This window comes from Chiroxiphia lanceolata, chromosome 2 (genome assembly GCF_009829145.1).
Source record: "Chiroxiphia lanceolata isolate bChiLan1 chromosome 2, bChiLan1.pri, whole genome shotgun sequence".
Classification (NCBI taxonomy): Eukaryota; Metazoa; Chordata; class Aves; order Passeriformes; family Pipridae; genus Chiroxiphia; species Chiroxiphia lanceolata.
This window is the reverse complement of record NC_045638.1, coordinates 73,475,528-73,499,551: the sequence shown is the minus strand read 5'-3', so window position 1 is coordinate 73,499,551 and position 24,024 is coordinate 73,475,528. Positions and strand designations below refer to the sequence as shown.

Genomic DNA, 24,024 nt, shown 5'->3' with positions numbered 1-24,024 from the left:
TCCATGTGACTGTACTAGTATTCTCATTGCATGCTGGAGTGGAGGCTTTATGTAACTTTGTTGTACAAGGGATTGTGTGGACACATCATCAGATCCTCAGCACTGCTCTATTACTTTCTGATCATGTTCACCCTTTTACAATATCCACTATTGCAGAGTTCTGCTTAGGTGAATTAGGGAAGGCAGCTACCTCCCATCCCCAGGAGTACAAGGTGACAGAGCATGCTCTACACAGAGTAACTCATAAAAGCCATCGGTGTTGTGACCAACAGGATCATAATGTCACATGTTCAGGACAGGAGGAGAGTTTGAGGAGAGTTTAGCTGTGGCTCCTTCATTGTTTATTTCAGACTTGAGACGACTGAGGTTAATTGCAACAGTTGTGCAATGTGGAAGAGTTTAAACTGGTTTTAGAGTATGAATTGGTAAACTTGTGTTTTCTTCAGCTATATTATCTAACATACAGATGGAGGAGGCCTTATTTTTGTCATACTTACAACTGTACCAAAGAAAAAAAGCCACTAAGATCAAAAGGTTTACATTTGTAATCTAAGGGTTATTCCTGTCTTCCTATTCTTCTGATCAAGTGTTTTAAGTGGATGTGGAATATAAGATTTGGCATCTTGTTTAAATTTTAATAACTTCTGAATTCTATCATCCACTTCACTGCACTTCCAATGTCTACAACTAATGATGCCATGCAACTGCATGGGTCTCCTGGACACAGGTGGTGCCATTATATGACATGAGCAGTATAAACCTACAATTATTGCTGCTTGGCTTATTCATAAAGTGTTCTTTACAAAAAGATATTTTTGGCCAGTAATTCATATAAAAGTGACAGGATTTTAGATTGATTTTTATTATTGATTGGTCTTTGTGAATTGCATCTTGTCATATCTCATCTCTCATTCTGCTTCATAATGCACCAGAATCATATGGGTGACACTAACTGCCCTGGACCTTTGGCCACAGTGACAGGGCAAGCACACCTGAATAGGCTTCACTCACACAGCTAAACTGTTGGGTAAGAAAGGGACACCAGTTCCAGATGACAGAGGCACATCTGCACAAAACATAAAGAATGGCAAAAGCAAAAACATTCCCCCTTGTTTTAACTACTGTTCAGAGAGGAAATTCTTCCACTCACCCATTTCCTTGTCTTCTTGAACTCTTCTCCTCTCACTTTCGCATGCCTCAATCCATCTCTTTTTATCCTCTTGTTTTTTTGCACAGAACAAATGAATCTCTTCTGTTGTTCTGTTTATTATCTTAAAAGCATTCTTGACATTAATGTTAAAGTCTCTGTCTTTGCCATCTTCGATGTCCACAATTTCCATTTCATCCATGTCAATACGATCTTTATAATACAAGATGTCCCTTCTCAGCAAGTCCTTCTTACAGAACACAAGCTGATGGTCAAAAAGGAAGAAAGTCCTCTGCTGGCTTTTGCCTTGTTTTGATATTTTGGTCAGTTCTCCTGAGTGAATCAGTTCTGAGCTTCTGGCTAACACATCTGGTCCCTAGGAAGATATAGATATAGATATATAAGTAGTAAGTAAATAATATTTTAAGATCTCACTGTGTGCCTAACCAGTCTCACTATATAATCAAGTTTTAAGTTCACTCTTCTTGTATTTTTATTATTAGATTTGAAAATGTAACACAGTGTAAATAATGTCATAGAGGTAAATTTAATGACTGTGGTTCTGCTCTACTTCATATCTGCATAAATAAGAGGAAACTCCTCTTCAGTCAGTGAAACAGGCTTCCGTTCTGACAGAGCTACCAAAATTCCAAAGGAGATTCAATAGCTCTATTATTAAAAAAAATACATTTTGTCATTTCATCTCACAGACAATGTCCATGTTAAAACATGCTTGCTCTTCCTGAGCTATAAATAAAGTGAATCAGTAACAGAATCATTGCAAATGAAGCAACTGGACTTTTATCTGAGCAATGACCACTTGAAAAGTAGACACCACAAACAACAACCTATGCAGAAAGGGAACATCAAGTACTGTACCCAGTACCTTTGCTCAGAAAAGGGACAGGTTGACACTCACCTCCCAGTCTACGATAGAGACTTGCCAACGTGCAATCTTGTCGATGCTTTCTAGTCTCCGTTTTCGCTCATTGATCAGACATGCAACGTTCTTCATAGCCTCATATGCAGCTTTTATGTTGTTATAATCACTGTGAAATGTAGGCACGTTTCAAAGATCACTTATGCAATGGACATGATGCAATCATGAGCTGTGGCAAGTGCTAGCCCACATTAGTCACTTGTCCCTCTACTCAGGGTATTTAAATAAGAGAGACCTGATTCTCAGCTATCCCAAACCTGTGCAATTCAGTGCTGCGGTACTGCTAGGCTTGTCCAGGACCAAATTACTAAACTGCTGGAAGGAGGAAGAGGAGATAGATTAATAAACTGCAATAAAGTCTACTGAAAACAATGGTAGAACTCCCACTGACCTCAGAGATAGCTACATTTCACCAAAGGACTGTGTTTTTAAGCAAAGTTTAGTGGGATTTAATTGGAAAGGGCATTCTTTCAATTGTGTTTAACAATTGTATTTTCTCCTTGTTTCCAATGGCTGGGTCAATGAACACAAATGGAGAATGCCACATGGGCAGAAAAAAATACCAAAAGCAACCCCAAACAGGGTCAGTGAGGAACCCAAGGATATGGGCACCAGAGAGAAGAATTCAAGGCAACAGTACTAAGGCGGCAGCCTGTATCCTTGGGAGAAGTGTGTGAGAGCCAAGATGGTCACCTTCCTCTGCCTGCTTGAGTACAATCAATTCAGGTCAGTCCTCCTGTCCTTCTGCTCCCCTCCCTCTATCCCTGATCTCCCAACATGCCTATGAATCTCCCCAATGTTCAGGGTTTTTTTTGCCTCTGAATACCATCCATTACTCCTTCACCTTTCCCAAATGGAGTCTCTGAGAAGAGAGAAGGGAAAAGACATATTTCTTGCCTTAGGACTCCCAGCCAAGCAGCTGCTTTCCCTCTTTTATCAGAATGCCTCTTGCAGAAAAGGAAGCCAGAGGTAGAACACAGCATGAGCCAGGAATAAATCCTGCAAAGGGGTTAGTCTTGCTGTCCTTTTTATCTGATTCTGTCTCAGTTCCAATTTTAATTGGCTGCTGCTGATGGATGCACTTCCCTTCTAAATCTGTGCATTCTCTCTTCTCTCTGTTTATATCTATGGAAACTCTATTCTGCCACACTGTATACAAAAAGTGAGATTAACAATAATAGGACCCTACAAATGTCAGGAAGATGACCACATAATATCCATACCGCTACACTTGCCCTTCCTTATCTCGATTCCTTCTTTCTCTGTTGGTATGTTATTCCACACCTCTTTCAAAACCTGTGGCCTTCACAGCAGGCTGTGCGCATCAGAACTTCAAACTTTTTATGAAAACAAAATGCTACCAAAAAACCAGCTGGCTGGAGCTTTACCAAGGTTCCATGTGGGTGCAGGTCTGCCTGTTTGTGAGTAACTCTGGACAGTGGGCGCCTGTCTGTGCTTCTAGGTGTCTCTGGATGCTGTGCCACAGAAGAGGAAAACGGGTACTATGGGCCAAAGGTGGCGAGACCTTGCTGTCACTTTATCTACAGGTTTAATAGCTCACAGAATAAACTTCCTAAAATTAGTACCAGTGAAAGAGAAACTCATGTTAGTAACTGTTATTGCAGCACTTCTCAGGTAGCCACAAAACTGAATGGAGGCATTTCACACCTGAATGTCAGTACTTCATGGACCTTATATTTTGGCCCTGGCAAAAATCCAGTGGGCTCAAAGGGCAATTTTCTCAAGGTTAAAAAAATATGGACTCTGGCCAAGGAAGCACTGCCTCAGGCTGCATATGGACTTTGAGCACAGGGGTCACAATGGAACATTCTTCTTGCAGTTATGCAAGTTAAAAAGATAGACACTTAAAGATAAAATCTTAATTTAGTCAAAGATTTAATCAGCTCAGGAGTATACCAGAAAGGGTAATAACCTGCAACTGAAATTCTCATTTATCCCAGAGGAAAACCTAGTATCTGGACTTTATTACAAACAAAGGCAATGTTTATTACTATTAGGTTTCTAAAAAATATTACCTCCAAACATGCTCAGAGTGCATCTTTTTTTCTAAGACCCTCTTTACCTTTTTTTTACATCCACAACTTTTATGCATCTTCCCCCGTTCTTCTCTGGTTTTCCTTCTCCTTCACTTTCTTGACACATTGGCCTTCTTTTCACTCTGAATTACACATCCCTCCCTGCATCCTATTTCAGCATCAACTTCTTTTCCTTCTCCTTTTTTGATTTACTCCTCATTCTGTCTTGCATCCTCCCAGTCCACTGTACTGCATTTTCAGATACTGTTTTTGGTAATATCTGTGATGGTTCCAAGATGCCCTGTCTATAGTGGCCCACGGTAGTTTTGTTCCTGATCTCAAAAGCCTCAGCGTTATGTTATCCAGAAAACTTGAGTAAGTAGGTGTTACTACTATTACAGAATTTGTTCTTTTTACTCTCTCACCTGTGTTGCTGAGTGGTGTATTTGAGCAATTCTGCAAGCTGCAGAGGGTATTTGCAGATTTTCTGAACAGGCGTGAGAAGAAAACCATCAATGGCAATGTCAATCATCTGCTGAAGCAAGCGACAGGCCTCGAAGAAGTGGCGGTATTTGCCCTGTTTCATTAGTTTGGAAAGTTCAATGCAGGCACTGGGATGATTGTTACAATACTCTGAATAAATAGCAAAGCCTTCTTGCTATTAAAAAAAAAAAAGTTACAGCTTTACTGAAGTATTTGTCTATAAGGAAAAAAAGTTATTTTTGTAACATCTATTATATATAATCAGATTAATTAATCCATTTTCTATATTGTTTCCAGGCTGATGAGCCTTGAAACTATGCAGAAATCTACTTCATAACTGTCAAAACCCTGTACCTTCTTTGTCAGAACACAGAAATAAAGATCTCTGTTCAGTCAGGATAATCAAACCCGCCTTAAGAAGTACTTTTCCCTGGACAAGACAGCTATATGCTTAGCAAGTGTCTATCAAGAACTCACAGCCTCTTTCCCCACCACCTTCCTTCTTTAATTTTTTTATGAAGTTTTTGCATGCCAAATGTGAGATCACTGCAAATAGTCCAACTCAACTGTGATCATTACAGTTTTGAAAAGGAAATTTAAAATTGTTTACAAAGTTACATGATCATTAAAGACGAGGAGAAATATAAAACATTTAATAGTTCATTAATTGCAAATTACTTTAATTTCTAGAATACTGCTGGTTTAGTATTTGAGAAGCATTTGTTACTAAAATCCCCTCCTAACATGGTATTTTATTACCATATTTTATTAATTTCATAAATTAAATCAACTTTTGCAACCTACATGTTGAAGAAAACATGATCCTATTTCACTTAGATGAGGTTCTTCTTTGTTGTACTGTTTCTCAAGATCCTTCAGAAACTTCCTTTGGAACTTGTAAATATCTTCAATATTTCCAAAAATGGTGCTTAACTGAGCTGTGGTGAACATTCCTGTATGTTTACGACACTGCCGAATATAACCCTGGAAATGAAATAAAAAACACTCATTAGCTGGAAGATGTCAAACAGGTTCTGCCCTGAGCAAGCCCATCTGAGCTGGCCAAACCCCCGTGACCTACGGGCAGGTAAGTGGTTTCCCAGCCATATGTGCACAGGTGTGTAAGTTCAGATTTGCATCTGAAATGTTTACACATTGATTATTGTGGCCCAACTCCTGTCTCACAGGACCATAAATGAATCACGGAACCAGAAACCTGCAGAGTGTGTAAAGCCCACTCGCACCTCCTTGTTCAATGTCAGCCCAATGTTAGGTCCCAAGGGTGCTGCTACTTTCACTTTTTTCACAGCAATTTCTCTGTGTCATAACAATTCTTCTTTATGCACATTAGAACAAACCCTGAAACAATTAATATAAAGACAGTGTCTACCAGAGCTAAAGTACTGGTATGCAAAGCCGGCACATCTTCATGTACCTGTTCCACAAAGCTGAGCCTGGCGAGCAGGATACAATGTAGAGACTGGATATTCAGGAATAGCTGCTGTGCTCATACTCTCCTATCTGTTAGGGTGCCGAGGTTCAGAGGAGTGCGAAGGTTAAATGGTATGATAGGGGTTATCTGCCAGGCTCCTCCACTTGGCTGCTGTCAGTCTGGTCTCCTCCAAATTGCTTCGGAAGCAGACAGCTGAAATAGCCTTGCAGTCGCTCTGGTGAGGTTTACCAGGAAGCAATACTGAATATTGCTGGCACTGTTATGAATATTCCTGTCTCCTCCCCAGCCATCTGCTTTGAGAGCTGTGCAGTGGCTATGCTGTAAGCCAGCTGCCACATTTCCTACTGCACCAACAAGGAAAACTAATTCCTGTGCAGCTCTTGTAATACAGACTGCAGACACTTCTTGAATGTAAAATGTGTTTTCTGGGTATATATCCAGCTTCATGATCCTGACTGCACCAGCCCTAGTGATTCACTCTATTGCTGAGCTTGCAAATATGGATTTACTGTCTGCCATAGCTTTTCTGGCTTAGTCTTACTTGAATATAATTTCAGTCTTATGTCCTGCTTGCACCACGGTACTGATTCACTTTGAGGACAGCAGACCATCTCTACCCCACATGTTGAATATGGTGCATCGCTTCTCTACTTGGAAAGTGTATCTTTGCTCTCTAGTACTAAACTCAGAGGCATGTCAGATTTTTAAAAAGAGGCATAGAATGTACGTACTAGAGAAAATTAATTAATTAATTAATATCAGTCTAAGATATTATGACTATGAACGTAGTTCTAGAACTCAGCTAACCAAGGCAGCAACATAGCTGAGCATAAAAGTTCCTCCCTGATCTTTTATGCACGCAATCAAGCTCACTACCTTAAGGAAATAACAAACATAAATGACAAAATTTACATTTAATGTTTTTTAAAATCAGCCAATTAGTAACCAATTTTTGCCTTTTTTCCCAATTTTTTCCTTCAAGATGCATAAAAAAGGCCTGATCTAAAAATTAAAAAAAAAAAAAACCAAAACACAAAAAATCTACAAAAACCCAAAACAAACAAATGGAAAAAACCAACCAACCAACCAACTAACAAAAAAACCCACCAAAAAAACCCAAAACCAACAACAACAAAAAAACAAACCACAAAAAAACACTGCTGTCTTGTCTACTTTGTTGTACATGAAATAATCTAATGATAAGTGGTAAAGGATGGCAGCATGACAAATACAAGGACAGACTTAGCAAACTTAGGGTACGAAGAATATTTTGGTAAGTTGCTAAACACCATTCCAGATGCTAACCACAAATACAAGTCAAATGCAGGTCAAATGCATCACAGTCCACACCAGAAGAGGCAAACTTCAGTGAAGAGTATTAAGAAGCTTCTTGTCCAAGTGTGGGCCTCCAACAAAATTCAAACAAAGAAGCAGAAAACACCCTACATTTTATGGTTCAAACAAGCAAGGTAGATCTAAAACACCTTTAGACTTCTTCATAGTTTCTAAGCATCCAGCAAAAGTCCCTTTGTTTGAGAAAACAACAAAAAAAGAACCCCACACCCAGCAAATACTCTTTTCAAATTAATTTCAAAAAGTTTTGTCCCTAACTGTAACATTACAGTTACTCAAAGTTTTCTATATAAACCATGTGGTAAAAAGTTCTAAATAAACTGAACTTCCTTCTCTCATTATTACAGAAATAGCAGTCAGATAAGCAAAGCACTTTTTCCCTGTCAGAAACGGAGTTGTTTTTTTAAAAAAGGAAGCGATGCCTCGTGGCAGTCAGCAGAGAGGAAAGCTGTAAAAGGACACAAGAAGGGTCTGACTGACAGCCTCAGAAGCTCAATATATTTTTGGGAATATTTTGATATGAGAAACCACACTGGTTCTCAGTTTATATGTTTTGTTCATATTAGGTGAGCAGAATGTCCTCAGGTTAAAGCATGTACCTCACAGATGTCCTTGAGATGCTTGATATAGACTTGTTCTGTGTTCATAATTTCCTGTATAACATTGGTTCTCATCTGATCCTTGTTTTCAGCTATTTTCTGGCGATGCTTGCTAATATCTGCATCTTGTTCTTCATCCTGGATACTATTACAATTTTCTGGCACTTCTTCCTGATTAACTCGCAGCTGCAGCCAGAACAAACAAAGGAATTAGAATAAAGCAGAAACTTTTACAAAATATGGTAAAACTGTTACTAACTTCTTACAATTAAGAGAAGACTGGCTACAGAAATGTTCCCAATCTTACCTTAAAGAGGGGGTTCCATAATAGGAATTGTCCCATTGTGCCCACTGCATATTCAAACAAAATGTTGAGATTTCTGTCTGGTTCAATACACGGCTTTCTACTACTTATAGATTCTGAAAGATACCATGTTGTGTTGCCCATGTACTTTCAGGCTTAAGGCTATTTCTGACGCTTACTAATAGTTTAGGTGTTATTTTGGCCAAGCTAGTGTATGGGTAAAATTACAAAAGTAGACAACTGAACCACTTTTAAATAGTTTCCGTCTGCACCAGTTCCCTATCTGTATGATATGGATAACAGCACATCCTTTTTTGACTTTTGTTTTATTGCCCATGTTGGCTGGAGACCTAGGAAGAGCAAAATTAAGAACCACATCTAGCACTTTGTGTAATATTTCATGCAATATAACCCAAGCTTCACCACAGGCTCTCAAAAAGTAGTTCAAGTTACTTTCTAAAACATACTTCAATTTTATACCATCTGAGAGTTATACTGTCATTAATCTGCATGAGTTCTGACTGAGGAGTTCAGACTGTGAACTAGATGTCTACACAATGTTGTGATAATAAATTAAGTCCTATTTTACCAAAAAATTCCTGCAGCATAGCTTTCACCACACCCTTATGAAAACTGTTTTGTCCTCTCTGTATAGTAATGGCTCCTGGTTGAGCTTTCTGCTGCTGTAATCTCTGCTTGAGAAATTCCTTGGGTTACAAAAGGACCACACAAAGGAAGAAGACAGAGTAGAAAGTGTTAGAGGAGCTAAGGGATCTTGGGGGGTGATTCTCTATTGGTTTTTTCCTTGTGAACTCCTTAGGAGTTACACCACTGACATTAAGCTACAAACACGCTGACCATCAGGGCCCTTCTCTGAAATGTAATGCCATGACAATTGCCATACTCTGACAGGAATTCCGTAACGGTGCAAAAGCAAGAGAGTTACCCACCCTGACAAAGCTGGCTGGAAACCAGGCTTCCTTGTCCTCATTTCTTCCCCACCACCAATCTTTGTTGGAAGCTTCTAGAACTCTAATGACATCTCCAGCTTTGAAGCCCAGCTCTTGATCATCCATAGTGACATGGTCCCAGAGAGCCTCTGCATAGACAACAGTGCCATCGCTTATCAGCTAAGATAGAAAAAAAAATGAGATTGTGAAGGACAAAAGATAAACTACGAATACTTCATAGATTACAAAAATATAAAAATACCTCACTACAGTGTTTACGATTACTCCTATTACAGGATAAAACTAAAATTCCGTATTTTCAGAAATCTATGCATGTATTTATTAGTGAGAACAATTAGAATCCTGATCCAGAGCAGTTACGCAGGCTAACGAGTTACAGTCCCAGTGAAGTTCAAGTCACTGTGCTCTTCCCTTGTCATCTGCTCGTTGGCCCCGCCAGAGACAGGTCACCATGGCTGCTGGATTCTTCGCCATGCTGGCTATTACCATTGCACTTTTTATGAATACAAAATCTCAGACCTGTGGAAGACATCCCTCTGCATCCCCCATCCCTGTCCCTGCCCCACCCCTGCCCCATCGTTTCCGCAGTGCAAAGCCCCAGACATTACCTCATTAATTGCTAGCTGTTCGCCTCCGGGCTGCAGGTACCTGGGAGCAGCTTGGCAGAGCTCCTCGTAGCTGTAATCTTCCTCACTGCCATTGTCATCCACTAAGGCTGAAGATTCAGTCCCACCATCTGCAGCAACTAAAACAAAGGTGCAACAGCTGTTTGCTTCATCATTTTTATGATTCCAAGAAAAACAACAATGCAAGAGGAATTGCTGAGAAATTGCCTTTGTTGTCATGAATATAACAATAACAGCAGAAGTGGAGGGCAGCAGAGCTCTCAGGAAAACCACTTTTCTATCATTAAATATTTTTTACTCTTTTTCAGAATTTTCTCATTTAGCAACTAATAAAGCTGAGAAATTTTTGTATGCGAAAAATAGAGCAACAACCATTCTTCACTATTTTTTACCCAGAGGAAACCTCAAATTATCTGTATGAGAAAGGAGGCCTCAATGCAGTTTTCCACGTGGCAGGTGAGAGAGCCCCAGCAGCCCCCAGCAGTCAGCAGGGACACTGTCATGCCCAGGCTGAGTGCCCTCACACCATCACATCCCCCGCAGAGACATAAGGACCCAACACCTCTGTGCCCACCCACCATACACAGCCCCTGCTCTGTGCTGGGTGCTTGCCACCTCTCCAAAGTGCCGGGGGAAGCTCTAGCAGCACGAAGACTTGAGGGGACAGGGAGTCTGGACTGAGCACAGAGTAACTGCCCAACAGAAAACTTGTTCTAATTGCCTTAAATCACAAAAAAATTCTTGGTTTGACAATTGCAGATTTTCTAACCAGAGAGGCAGCTTTGTATATAAATAGAGACCAGGACTAAGATGGGCTTCATCTTATTACACAACCACATAAACCAAGAGAAACACCATTTAAGTGACTGTCACTATGCACATATTACAGCATAAAACTGTAAAATCCATTTGGGGTACACCACTGGGTGGCAGATCCTTTCAGCAATCATCTCTGTACTGGCAGATGAAGAGGACTGGGGCCTGATCTCAGGAACAAGTCACACTGACTGACTGACACCCATCCTGCTCAGTGCTGGACCCTGTCCACGTGGGTTTGCCTTTGAAAGATGACTACAATGTTCAAACCCATCGGGATGAGCTGGCAATCAAGAAGTGTTCATGACCAGTGGACTGGTGCCTAGGTGCACTCTCTGGTCCTTGTTTATTTATCCCTAAAGATTTATTCCTATGGCAGGCCAAAGCTGTGAATAACTAGAGTCTGAAGATCATACAGTGCTCAAAAATGCATTAAAAACAAAAAGCAAAAAATCAAGTAAAATTCAGAATGGGCTTCTAGCACTGACTCCTGTGCTAAAGGTCAATGTGTCCCAGGTAAGTTGCTGCACAGCCTGCAGAACATCTCTTACTCCTGACCTTTAAGCAGAATTATTGAAACTGCCAAATCCACCAAGCAGCAAGGCCGAGCAGCAGGGCCCTGACACTGCCTCTTCTCTACCCTGCTTCAAACCTGGGTACTGCCTGTCTGCTGAGCTCTGGGCTCCAGATGGATGAGAGCTGCAAAGAGATGACTCCTGGCTTTACTCCACACAGCTACTACCAACAGGCACACTGCTGCCATCTCTATTTATGTTATAGGGAGAAATACTACAACTCCCTCCTTATGGGCACTCATACCATCACTAGCATCTTTGGTCATCTGAGTATTAACTTGCAATAGAGATCAAAGCAGATTACCACACAGATTTACCAAAAAACTTGAAAGATTTTTCTTTCCATTAAAAGCGGAAAAATATGGCATAGTCTTGAAATAACAGAACATGCCTATTTGACCATTCTGTTCCACTCCCCAGCATTTTAAATATACATTCACATTAATGGTATAATCTGCCTAAAATGGGAGAATGCAGAATTCCTGTTTTAAAAAACAATTTTTTCCCCTACAGATTCATAAATCCAAGCACTGATAAACTTTTAAAATACATCTTGCAAAACTTACTGAAACTGCTTTGTTAACAAAATCTGAAAACAAATATTTCATTAAATCAATATATATCTTATAAAGCAACATAAAAAAAATTAATCCTAGTGATCCTTTATACTATATTATCAGTACTGCCTGTTGGTTTGTTCCAGTAACAGCAGCACATCAAAATAACCTAATTCATTTGGCTCCAGACAAAAATTACTACAATTTTAGGATCGATAACTGTTTGTTATTCTGTACCAAATCAACAAGCTTATACTGACTTTTTAGTTAGACTCAAGTGAAATCAGCCACTTGCACTCTGCATCTATTCCTCTATTGTTTACAGACAAATATCAGAGGGAGGGGTATGCTTTCCCAGTTGCACCAACGGGATGCAAAATCTTAAAAGACAACCTGGGACTGATTCAGATCTCCTAGCAGCTTTGTCAGCAGTGTAAGGCTGTAGGTTCCCATGGATGACACGGAATTACTGTGACCAGAATCAGGCCCCCTGACTACCACTGTTTATCAGTTCAATCTAAAAACACTGTAAAAATTAGCAAGAGAGAGCATGTTCTACTCACACGTACCCATTTGAAGGCTCTCCAGACTCCAAAATCGTGCCATTGCCCCCCTGGCTACCATGCTGCTGTCAGACTGGACCCCAAGGCAAAGGTTTGACCTCTAACAGGTGATTCTCAGTCTTAAAGGGCTGGTGGAGGATCAGAAAAGGCTCTGAGCTACATACAGCTCAGAGAAACAGCCTGTTCACTGCCTTCAGCTCCTGGCAGTGCCTCCAGAGCCTGACTGGGAACTGCCAGCGGTGCACTCAGCCGCTCAGCCTGGCTCCCGGCTCCCAGCTCTCTGACATCATGGGGTGCCCTTAGGGAGGAAGTTCCAGAAAAGAAACAAAACCTGGCTGCCTGTCCCCGGCCACGCTGTGCCTGCAGCCGCCCAGACCGCTCCCACAGTGTCTGAAAATGGTGAGCGCAGCAAGGCAAGGAGTGCATTTTTTTTTTATTAAAGCAGCTAAATGCGATTTCAATCTATATTCAAATGACTGCAATTCAAAGGGAGAGAGATCTGGGTGGGAGCTGGGAGTTCCCTGCATTACAACACTGTTTGGAGTATCGGTCTATCTTTGTCATAATATACCAGTTAAGATTCCAACAGAAGTAAACAATCAAGGTATTTCTTGCACAGCTATTAAAACTTCTCCTGCTTCACAGGCACAAGCAGCACAAGTGTAAAGGCTGCAGCAGACTGCTCTCAGGAAAAACAGGGGAGGCTAGAGACATTTCCTCACTGAAACTACAAAGTTAATTCAGCTGGTTCATAAAACAGGGAATAAAGCAGGAAAGCACTCAAACCATTCAGCTTTCTCTGGGTCTGACCCAGCCAGAGCACAACCTCATTCATTCACCACAGGCCAGCAATCCCCACCTTTAGGTTTGTATCATCCTGCAGTGAAGCTAGATCAGTCCATGCACTGAAAGCAAAAGCAAGAGCTGCTGCCATCAGCAGAGCACAAAGCCTGCTGCAACTTAGGCTTGTACACAGCACTGTGCTTACAGTTTGGAAAGCTCCTCAATCCTTATGGCTTCTTCTTTACCTGCTGAGCCTGTCCTATGACTGGGGACTGTCTCCTCTAGGGATGTGTTTACAAAACCCTGGAGGCATTTCTGCACACAGTGACTTCTCAACACCCACTGACATCACATGGTTTCCCCCAGCACTGCCTCAGACAGAGGAGGAAAGGTCAAATAAGGCCCTGCAATATTAATGCCATCTTCCTGCAAAAATCCTGTCTGTGCTTCACTGCATGGGAGACTGACAGGGATTCTCTTCTGAATCTCCCAAACTTCCGTATTATTTCTTTCTGCAAGGACTCTTGTTGGATAGCACAGTAAAAATAAGCTACTGGATATTATAAAATATTCATACACTTGGCACAAACCTGTGCATTTTTCTTGGCACAAACCACTAAAACAAAGCAACCCAGCAAACAGAAGTGACACTGAAGTGCTGATGATCCTGGGACCTGCAAGTGAAGGCTTCATGCTTTCAATCAGCCAGAGCACAAGCTCTCTGCCATATCAAACGCCTATCCTCCAGGGAAAAACAGTTGAACTGCTACAGGAAAACCAGATCAAACACCATACAGCTCTTTTAGAAGATACATTAAAAACAACCTCTGAAAAGCAGTCTTTTGGTTTGATTTTTGCAGAAGGAATGGACTGTGCATTTTTGTCCAGTGACTAACCTAATGCCTCCGTGGGATGCTGCTAGGATGGAGCGGCGTCTGCTCTCCCTCCATTGCACAGGCACATCTAGCTACTGTGCAACCACAAACTGAATGACCACAAAAGTACTCATCTGGGGTTAGGTGTTGGCAGGTTTGTCTAGTCCACAGTGGCCTCATCCAAATCCACACTGAGCTGGCTTACCCACTGCACAGGGCACTCTGAAAAGGCTCTGGGTAGCATATACTAAAATACTAAATGTAAAAGCTAGTTTACCTGCCTCAAAAAAATCCAATCCTAGATACCCTCTAGTATCACAGAACCCACCACCCTGGGGCAGACCACAGGTAACCCCCAACCACTGCTCTGACAGCAGCCAGTAGCAGATGTCCAGGAAAGAACGTAAAAATAGATGAGGCATGCAATGGTATTTTTCTGATGTACTTTTCTAAATTCCACCTATCTGCAGATCAGAGTCAGATCCCTCCTAGGGCAGAAATGGTACCTTTGTGTCTAATGTACTGAATTTTTCAAACCACTTTCTGAATTTTTGCAAACTGTTGGGATGTGAAATATCATGTGTAGCAATTAGTTTCATAGTTTAGAGTATGAAAACTATCTTTTATTTTGAACTTGTTCTCTGGTGATTTCATTTGGTGCCCTTTAGTTCTTACATTATTGGAAAATATATTATCTGTTCATTTTTTCTATGCAAAACAAACTTTTATTCTCCTACTGTCCTTTTCTCCATGTTGCAGAGCCCTAGCTGCGTTAATCACTCCTCCCAGAGACACTGGGTCGGTTTTCTTGTCTTTTGCCTTTCTCTTTATCACCCCTTGTAAAAAATGCCTTTTGGGATAGAAAGGAAAGGTGAGATGCCCCCCCCCCCCCCCCCCCCAGTTGTACAATTGGGCTTTCTGTTTTGTTCTCTATTTCCTTCCTACAAAATCCTGCCCTTTTATTTACTGTTTTGACTGTTACTGTGCACTGCACTAACACTTTAAAATGTCTGTTAGGATTGCAAGATCTCTTCCTGAATGGCAATACCCAAATCAAGAGTCCCTTCTTCTGCAAGCACACTAGGCTCTGGTTCCTCCTCCATGTGCACCACCTTGTCTTTATCAACATTGCCACCAGTACAGTGCCTTATGTCTGGCTTTTACTTCTGTGAATAATTTAGCACACCAGCAAGAATTACCATTTCACTTTATACTACTCTTCCCACATTATTTGTGAAGATACTGAACATCTGACTCCGCTCATGAGCTCTTTTCTTAAGAAAACTGACCACTCTCCTGAGTTGTCCCTGAGCTGTGTTCCATACAGGCTGAAACATACTCAGTTACTCAACTTTGATTGAACTGGGGAAATTCTGACTGTTATTTAACACTGTAGACAAACAGGATACTACTGAAAGTAAAGACAGAAATTTATTTATCTAAATGCCGGCATCCACATTCAAATGAACCATCTAAATCAGCAGGTACTGGTCACAATTAAAAGAGCTGAGAGCAATTCACCTCATCCAAGGCAATTCTACTTTAACCTTAATTGACTGCAATGACAAGGACCTCAGATCAGTCATTTAAACATAGCTACTTAGCACTATTTTAAGTATGCTAGGTACCCTGCTTGCCTCCAGCTGCCACTGGAGAAAGAAATAGGTCTCCCATAGGTCCTCTGTCGTATCTGCCAACTGCAGGCAGATGCTCAGGTACCCCACACAGCACTGGACCTTGGGATGGGTAACTTAATCAAGCATTAGTCCTCTACTGCCTGTAACAGGTGTACTAAAGTTTAACTCTTATGTAGGTACCTGCATTTAGACTAAATTTAGGTGACTTAAACTTGAGCTGAATCGCACTCTACTTACTCAGAGTTGAGCCTATCTAAAGGAGTTTACCAATCAATTTAGCAAAATTCAAGTCCCCCACAAAAATATGCAAAAAAGATGGGGTTTTAAGATAATTACTGTGAAAATTAGGCAACCTCTTTAATATAATTTAAAACTTGTAACCCTTTAAGAGTAAGAGTAGCAAAATAAGTCTCAAGTGAATTTTCCCTTATGTGTTGTCTGATTATTATTCTGTTTCCTACAGATGATATTTCACTGTCTTCTAACCGCTGTTTTTCAAAAAATTTACTTCTATATCCTATTGTTATAAAAAGAAGACGTACAATGCATTAGGCTTTAGCTAGTAACTAAAATAAGATACCACTGTTTTTTCAGTGCTTGGGTTTAGAATTACTTTCTATAATAAAGAGCTTTTGTACTATCGAATTTCACTGTGCATGAGCAAACAAAAAACTCTCACATGTTCAAAGACAAGGAAATGCCTTGTGATTTAAGAGAAAAAAGGAAAGAGATCAGAATGTATGACACTGGTCACTTTACTATTTTCTGCTGGAGCTACTTAACAGATCTTTGCAACTGCTTTCAAACTGTGAAGCCCATGATATTCCCCCCTTGCTTTCAGAGTTTTGATTTCAGAAGTTTTTCCTGCTCCACTTCTACGTTTGTAAGAACTCATAAAAGTCACACCCAATATTGCTTTGGCTTCATTGCCTTGAAAAGTGGCAGAACTCTTGGTTTGTGTATTTGTCATCCTGATGCTTATGTTTAGGAGATCAGTTACTTAGAAGCCAAATACCTGGAAAAATATTGCTTTTAGGCAGTTGTCTAGGTAACTAATATTATTTCATGAGGTTTCCAAACATGAATTGGAAAGGATAACTAAAAATAGAAAAATAATTCCTACTCTGTGATAATGAAAGATCCTCTTTTTTTCCAAACTAGCTTACGGCTAGACTTGTTATTCTGTGAATGATCCTTCTGGAATCATGGACTGAGATACCACATAATCTCAGCAAGGGTTGCAGCATTAGTTGTCTAATTTACCTCGATGTCTGATCTGGATCATTACGTATACAAGGATGCATAGAGCAAGAACACAATCCGGACATGGATTTAAAAGTAGTTTCCAATATTTTACTACAATATAAATTAAAAGGTAAATACTGATACAGTATATATACAGTATCTCATTGCTGTAGTTAGAAAGTCTCAAGTCTGCTTCTGAAGAAAACTGTCATGTTCAAGACAGAAAAACGCAGTTTTAGCATGTTCTTACATAAATTAATTTGTTGTTGAGGTATTTTTTGAGCAGGATTTGGACATCATTGCATATAAACTTACCTTAGAACCATAGAAGCCACATACTGACTTGTAGACATATGTGTCATTATAACAAAGAAGCACTGAAAATGCTATTTGTTAAGTTTCCTACTTCAATCATGGCAAGGCCATGATTCAAAAGATTCAGGGAGAAGGTTCCCAGCAGTGTTTTGGTCGTTATTAACACCAAAGGATATAAAGTGAAAATATTGCTTTTATTTCCAAACCTTGCCAGTGAAACATGAATAACTATTCCGATTATGCTCACAGTGGTCTGAAAGAACACAAGTGGTATTAACCCAGAGTCTTCTGGTCCCACCTGTGAAGAAATGTTCCACTAATACTAGACAGGACTTTCTATTAACTCCAGATAGCACTGCATGCTAAGAGTAAACAATTACAGTAAAAATACAGAGAGTACAGAGTCTGATAAAGGGCAGTGCTTCCAAAAAGGCAATGTTTTCCAAGAACCTGTCCTTCATGCAGCAGAGCCCTGGTTGGGCTACTTATTTAAGGTTTGCCTGTCTAAGTAGTTAAGCTGAGTGCATGGCAATCAGAAAATTAAAAGTACATGTGCGGTGTGGCTAGGATTCAGGCATAAACTCAAGCATATTAGACCTCACTTCCTTCATTCTCTGTTATCTTCAGGCAAGGATGCAAACAGAGAGTGGAAAATACAGGAGTGTAAGTGATACAGAACAATAAACCATAGCAGTGTCAAACGGCAGATGTGACAAACAAGTTTTACATGAGCACAACAGCTACGAATAAGAAACTCACAAAACAAAGAAATTTAGCTGGGTACTACTTTGTCACTGAGTTGGTTTGCACCCTTTTGTGTTCCATACCATATTCTAATTCCTGCTCAGCCTGGGGTATGACTTTGAGATCTACAAAGTTAAATACTTGCTCATCTTACCATCAGATGTTCTCATCTGCCGCCTCCGTCCAACCCGGTCCAGGCCAATGGGAGTACTTTGAGAAAAGGTGAGTGGCCGGAACCTGGCTGAAACAGCTTTGTATGGGGGCACCTGGTGTGCTGGAACAGGTGGCCGTGTTACAGGCTACAGGGAAAACAGGAAAATCCAGTATTAGTAAAGATACCAGCAAGTCCAACTGAGTAAAACTCAGGTAGAGAGTAAGCTTTCTTCAGATAGTCCAGGTAATTAAAACCAGTAAAATCAACTATGTTGAAGTGACATTGCTTAAACACTGCATACTATATCCACCAGCATCACAGAACATGTTTTATTACATTACAGTTCTCTGTTACTTAGTCTTCTGTAATGATTAGACATGTTCTATAATTTTTACTCTTTTTTGAAGACAGTCAGAGGGCTGGAGCACCTCTCCTATGAAAACAGGCTGAGAGAGCTGGGGTTGTTCAGCCTGGAGAAGAGAAGGTTCTAGGGAGATCTCACTGTGACCTTTCAGTACCTAAAGGGGCTACGAGAAGAAAAAACTGAAGAGGGACTTCTTACTAGGGCACATAGTGATAGGACAAGGGGGAGTAGGTTTAAACTGAAAGAAGGTCAATTTAGATTAGATATAATGAAAAAGCTTTTTATTATGAGGGTGGTAAAACATTGGAACAGATTTCCCACAGAGATGGTAGATGCCCCATCCCTGAAAACATTGAAATCAGCCTACAAATGGAGTTCTGAGTAAACTGATCTAGTTGAAGATGTCCCTGCTCATTGCAGGGGGTTTGGTCTAGGTGACCTTTAAAGGCCCTTTCCAACCCAGACCATTCCATGATTCTGTGATGACTTCACGCCCAAACACTCTGGGTTCTAACTGCTTTGAGAAGAGCCTGTGCAATGCTAGCTAGCATTGCAAACACACATCTCAAGGGAAAGCCAAAGAGAAAGAATGACCATGCTATATCTGGAAGTTGTGTTCATTTCCTGGGACATTTCCTTTCTTCAAATAAACGTACTGCTTGTAAGTAAAAGAAACATATTGTACAAGACAATAATAATTGTCTACATGTTCCTTTGCTTTGAGTTCCCAGGAGTCTCATAAAAAAGAGGTAATATTAGGTGTACTGTTGCTTTATCTCAAAGCCATTTTCTTTAGATAAATCATTAATTTGCTTAATTATGATTAGAGAACCTAAAACCTTGTTTTATTTGCAAACTGAGACTGATTTTATGTTGACCCTGGACAACTCCATAATAGTCAGGCTGAATGACCTTGCATCAGCATTCAACATTAAACAGCCAGGCTTCAGCACATGAACTTCAGAGAAACATCCTCTCTTCTCATTTAGTTGTTGCTGCTCATAGGTCCTTCTATCAAGTAATCTGAAACATAAGGGATGGGTTTTTAATGAACTATCTCTTGACACTGTTGTGAAACCAATGATTTAGTATTGTTTGAAAATGTTTTCTCACACCTAAGCTGTCAGACCAAAACAAAATACAACATAGAAGGAAATAGCATTGCACTTTCCAAATATTCCTGTGGGTTTTCAAAGCTTTTTAGAAAAAAAAATCACCAGTGTGAAGAGCAGTCTTTGAAAATCCCAGATAAAATACTTCTAGCGTATGTATTCCTGCTTCATTAGTGCTTTTTTACATTCCAGCTACCAATTTACTTTCTAACATGACTGCCAAAAACCTCAATGTGTTAAATATAATTTAACTACAATCTCATCTTTTAACCTCTTTCCTAAGTGTTTTAGCAATATACCAGGATCCTACACCATAAAGAGTAAGTCCAATATGTTGTATCAAATAGCTAATAGAAGTGATGGCAGTTACTATATGCAAATAACTGGCTGATTAAGCAAAAAAGCTGTTTATTTCTGGGCAACTAAAATTTTATTGTAAGGCCTCAGTCCAAATCCCAGAGAGACAAAGATGTGCTGTTATTCAGTGGAGATCCTAGAAAGGCCATCATTTGGCTTAATAATGTGCCCTTGTTGGGAATGCTCCAAAATTTTGGTCTTGACCACAGTGATCCGGCAATGTGCTCATTTAACCCCAGTCAAGCCCTTGTGGCAGCATCAGAGCATGGAAAAGAGTCAACTCAAATAGCTGATAGCTTGATGCATGTTCCTTCATTATTAAGCTGATGTGAACAAGGTTTGAAATGAGATCAATCTGCTTTCAGCAGTAAATGAAGGGCCTGGAGAGTGTTAATTCATTTCCACAAGCAAGGATTATTTGAGCTGCCAGTATTTACTATCCCTTGAAATCCATCTATTATCCTTGAGTAAGATGGCCTAGAATTTATAACAACAATTTTTTTTTTTCTCCAAGTTAAGCAATAAAATTAATTTTGAAATATCCCAATGATATAGAGTTTGAAACTAAAGCCTTTGCCTGGGTAAAAGGTTCATTGGCTTCATTTGAGGTTTTGATCAAGATGCATTTTTTCATCAGGGAATTATAAAGAAAAAACATGTAATATACAATAATAAAGTTCATGTTACAAATTGCTTTTCACAGGAGACTGAAAATCCTGACACTGTTTCAGCACTTTAGTACCACTAAACTTCTCAGTAGGAGATCAAGTGGCATAAGATAGATTAAGAGGACTCAAATTCCATTAATAACCACAAGAGTCACATTTTTTGAGGAGGTAAATATTATTCCTTTCTTCTGTTGCTTCATCAGCTTCACAATCACTTTAGGCAGAAGTCCTCCAGTTTTCCTGGAAAGGAACGCCTGACCAGTGCAGTCTTACAAAAGCCCATGAGCCTGAAGCTCTGCAACCAAGTGCAAGACGAGGCCACCACTACCAACACAACAGTAAATTCCTCTACACGTTGTACCTGCTCACAACTACTCTAGGGAAAAAGGAGTAAATTCTACCTTTCAGAAGTTCCTAATTTCTCACTTGTTTATTTAAGCCAAGAGAGATGGCAAATAAGTATACAGGAACTACTCAAGTACACAGTGCTTTCTTACAGGCTTTCTTACTGCTTTTTTACCTTTGCTCCATCTAGTCAATTTAGTAGTATATAACCAGATATTTTATTCATATTGTCAGTCTTCTTAGATTCTTTCTTTCATTAATTTTAAATTTAGTACCAATTTTCTCAAGCAATGTCTTTATTAGTTTTAAGTATCCTTGTCATGCCAATACCAAGATTTTGAACAGACCTGCTTTTGGATAATTTGAAAGGATCAATAAATAATGTGTTATTATCATATTTGATTGTAGTCCTCTGTTCCTCAGGCCCAACACTCTTTAAGAAAACTAAACACACAACTGTGTTACACACAAATGAGCCCTTATATACTAATGTGAGACATAATGACCATTCCAAGAAAGAAATCAGGTTAATTTACAATACAGAAAAGATTATCCCGAAGTCAGTATCAGGTTTATTCCATGCTGTATTGTTTTTTATCAAGAAGACAAAGTAATTAGTGACCAGGAAAGCAGTATTGTAAGTACACGATGTCAGCTTGACAAAAGGGAAGGAAGAGAAGGAAGAATCCATTCTATTTTCTAGGCTGAAGATAGACAAGGAAGTGAAAGGGTCTTCTGCAGTTTGCAGAGCACATCTGTTTGTCTTACTTGTGTCAGCAGACCTTCTCTCTCTCCTACTGGACCGTTTCCATAGAAATTGACCCCACCTATTATGGAGATAGGTCTTCTTTTTCGCCCTCTGTGGTAGCCTACTGTGTTGCTTTGGACCACAGACCCAACGGATGACAGTCCTGGCTGACTTTCTCCATCCATGCAGTCTGTCTTCTGAGATTCCACCACAACTGCATCTTCTGGTATAGAGAAACTTCTGATTGACATTTGGCCATAGTCTGAGAGAGGTCTGGGCCGAGATCTTTTTCCAGAGCCCCATCTCCTGGGTGTGACCTTTTGTGAGTCTGCCTTTTCTTCATCCTGAGATGTGGATCTCTTCCAGTGGTCATCAGAAACAACCTTTTTAAATGTGAACAAGTCAAATAAGCCACAGAATTTTCTGACGGTTAATAATTTGCGAGTTTTTCATATGGCAGATCAACTTAACATTGCTAAAACAGAAAGAGTTACCATAAACACAACAAGTGCAACTGACAATTCAGGAAGAGAGAACTTTACAAAGGAAAGACATCATGATGCTTGTGATGAGTAAGGTAAACACCCAACCATCAGCACTTCTTTGGCACACGTGACTACTAACACTAAAAACTCACCTATTACCTCAGAAGTACAGACAGGTCCTGTCATAAACACTGAATTCACAGAATGATATCTCAGAAAGATAGCTCTGCACTCACAGGACTGTTCCTGTGCAAAAGTAGGACGTTACAGATAACACCAGTAAAAATAATTCAGCTAGACTTCTTACCAAGGCTTGTAGTGACAGGACAAGGGGTAACAATTTTAAACTGAAAGAGGTTGGGTTTAGATCAGATATATGAAGAAATTCTTGACCGTGAGGGTGGTGAGGCACTGGAACTGGCTGACCAGAGCAGTTGTGGATGTCCCAACTCTGGCAGTGTTGAAGGCCAAGTTGGATGGCCTTGATATTCAGCAGCCTGTTCTAGCAGAAGGTGCCTCTGCCCATGGTAGGGGGGTGGGATCTAGATGGGCTTTAAGGTCCCTTCCAACCCACCCCCATTCTATGATACTCCTCTCTTTCACATCTGATCAGTGATGAAAATAAACAGCAAGGCTGCAGTTTGACTGCTTGCAGATCCCATGTAACTGTAACCAATAACAAACCGGACAGTCGCACTCCCTCCTCCCACACTCCCACTTGGGTCAGATCTAGAGATTCTGCAGCCATGAATGAATTGGGTGAGCAAATTCATACAGTTAGGAAGGGAGAAGCTAACTTCCTCTATGCTCTAGGAGGTTAAAGTCATACAGACTAGGATCAGAGATATATTATAACACAAATACAGGAAAAACTGATGGGTTTAGAAAGGAAGCTTGGAAAATGAGCATGTTGTTCCTATTTAACAGCATATCTGGCTCACAGGATGAGTCACAAGTATCATAATTGCACTGGTACTATAAGTTTGGAAATAAAATAACCTCAGCTGAAATACTTGTTGAGGGAACATTTTAATGCATGTAAAGTAATACTGTTGTGAATTTTTCTAGCAAAACCCCTGCAGGTTTTCAGAAAAAAATTCTGCACATTAAAATTTATGTTCGCTTTTCCTTCAAATTTCCAATTTCTGGGTATTTCCTTGGCTTTTCCTGACTCCTTTATAAAGAATAGAAAAGAAACTGAAAGCTAATAAATATTCCAAAAACGAGAAGCATCACTTTGCTTGTCTCTGGCTGCATTTTGTTCATCTGTTTCAGACCAGATGAAGGCATTTCAGATATTGCATATTCAAAGCAAACACGCAGCCCAGAAACAGCCTTTTACAAAGATGCCTGTGACAGAAGACTTATCTTCTGTCACCTTCTTCTCTACCTGCTGTTTTCTGCTGGGCCAGTACAACTCTAATGAGCCTTTTTTAGAAGGCCACCCGATAGAGCAGGCAGATGTTGCTCTTTTTTTGAAAGATAGCTTAAGACAAATTTCATAGTATGAATGCACTTCAACCAGTAAGCAGAGTTATTAAACAGTCACTATTTTAACATGATTACTGCAATTAAGGTATGAAAAATTATCAATGTCATACATTGCTCTACATTCAATTATTTCACTAACAGCATGGAATTTATTCTAAATAGAACACTTACATAAATTTTGATTTCTATGGCATGACACCTGTCACTCAAGCATGCTTCAGCTTCTCTACAGATTTTAGCACAGGATCAGTTTTAACAGTATAATCAATTCAATAGAG

The 24,024-nt window shown here is 40.0% G+C and overlaps 1 protein-coding gene across 14 annotated transcripts in view; it reads right to left on the bottom strand.

The window, feature by feature from the left end:
* SPATA13 (spermatogenesis associated 13) overlaps window positions 1-24,024 on the bottom strand; it is a 168,520-nt gene that overhangs the window by 13,375 nt on the left and 131,121 nt on the right. For 12 of the 14 annotated variants that reach the window (XR_004355071.1, XR_004355073.1, XR_004355072.1 and 9 more), the window contains 9 exons: window positions 21,791-22,153; window positions 18,177-18,321; window positions 9,895-10,031; window positions 9,266-9,445; window positions 8,012-8,197; window positions 5,411-5,590; window positions 4,549-4,781; window positions 2,067-2,196; window positions 1,151-1,523 (listed from right to left, as the gene is read on the bottom strand). Coding sequence is in view for 1 of the 14 variants with exons in the window: in XM_032678053.1 (XP_032533944.1) it covers window positions 1,151-1,523; window positions 2,067-2,196; window positions 4,549-4,781; window positions 5,411-5,590; window positions 8,012-8,197; window positions 9,266-9,445; window positions 9,895-10,031; window positions 18,177-18,321; window positions 21,791-22,153 (1,927 nt within the window). In the remaining 13 variants the exon portion in view is untranslated. Of the gene's footprint in view, window positions 1-1,150; window positions 1,524-2,066; window positions 2,197-4,548; window positions 4,782-5,410; window positions 5,591-8,011; window positions 8,198-9,265; window positions 9,446-9,894; window positions 10,032-12,429; window positions 12,687-18,176; window positions 18,322-21,790; window positions 22,154-24,024 lie in introns of those variants that run through there. The other 2 variants (XR_004355080.1, XR_004355083.1) reach the window with 2 other exon arrangements.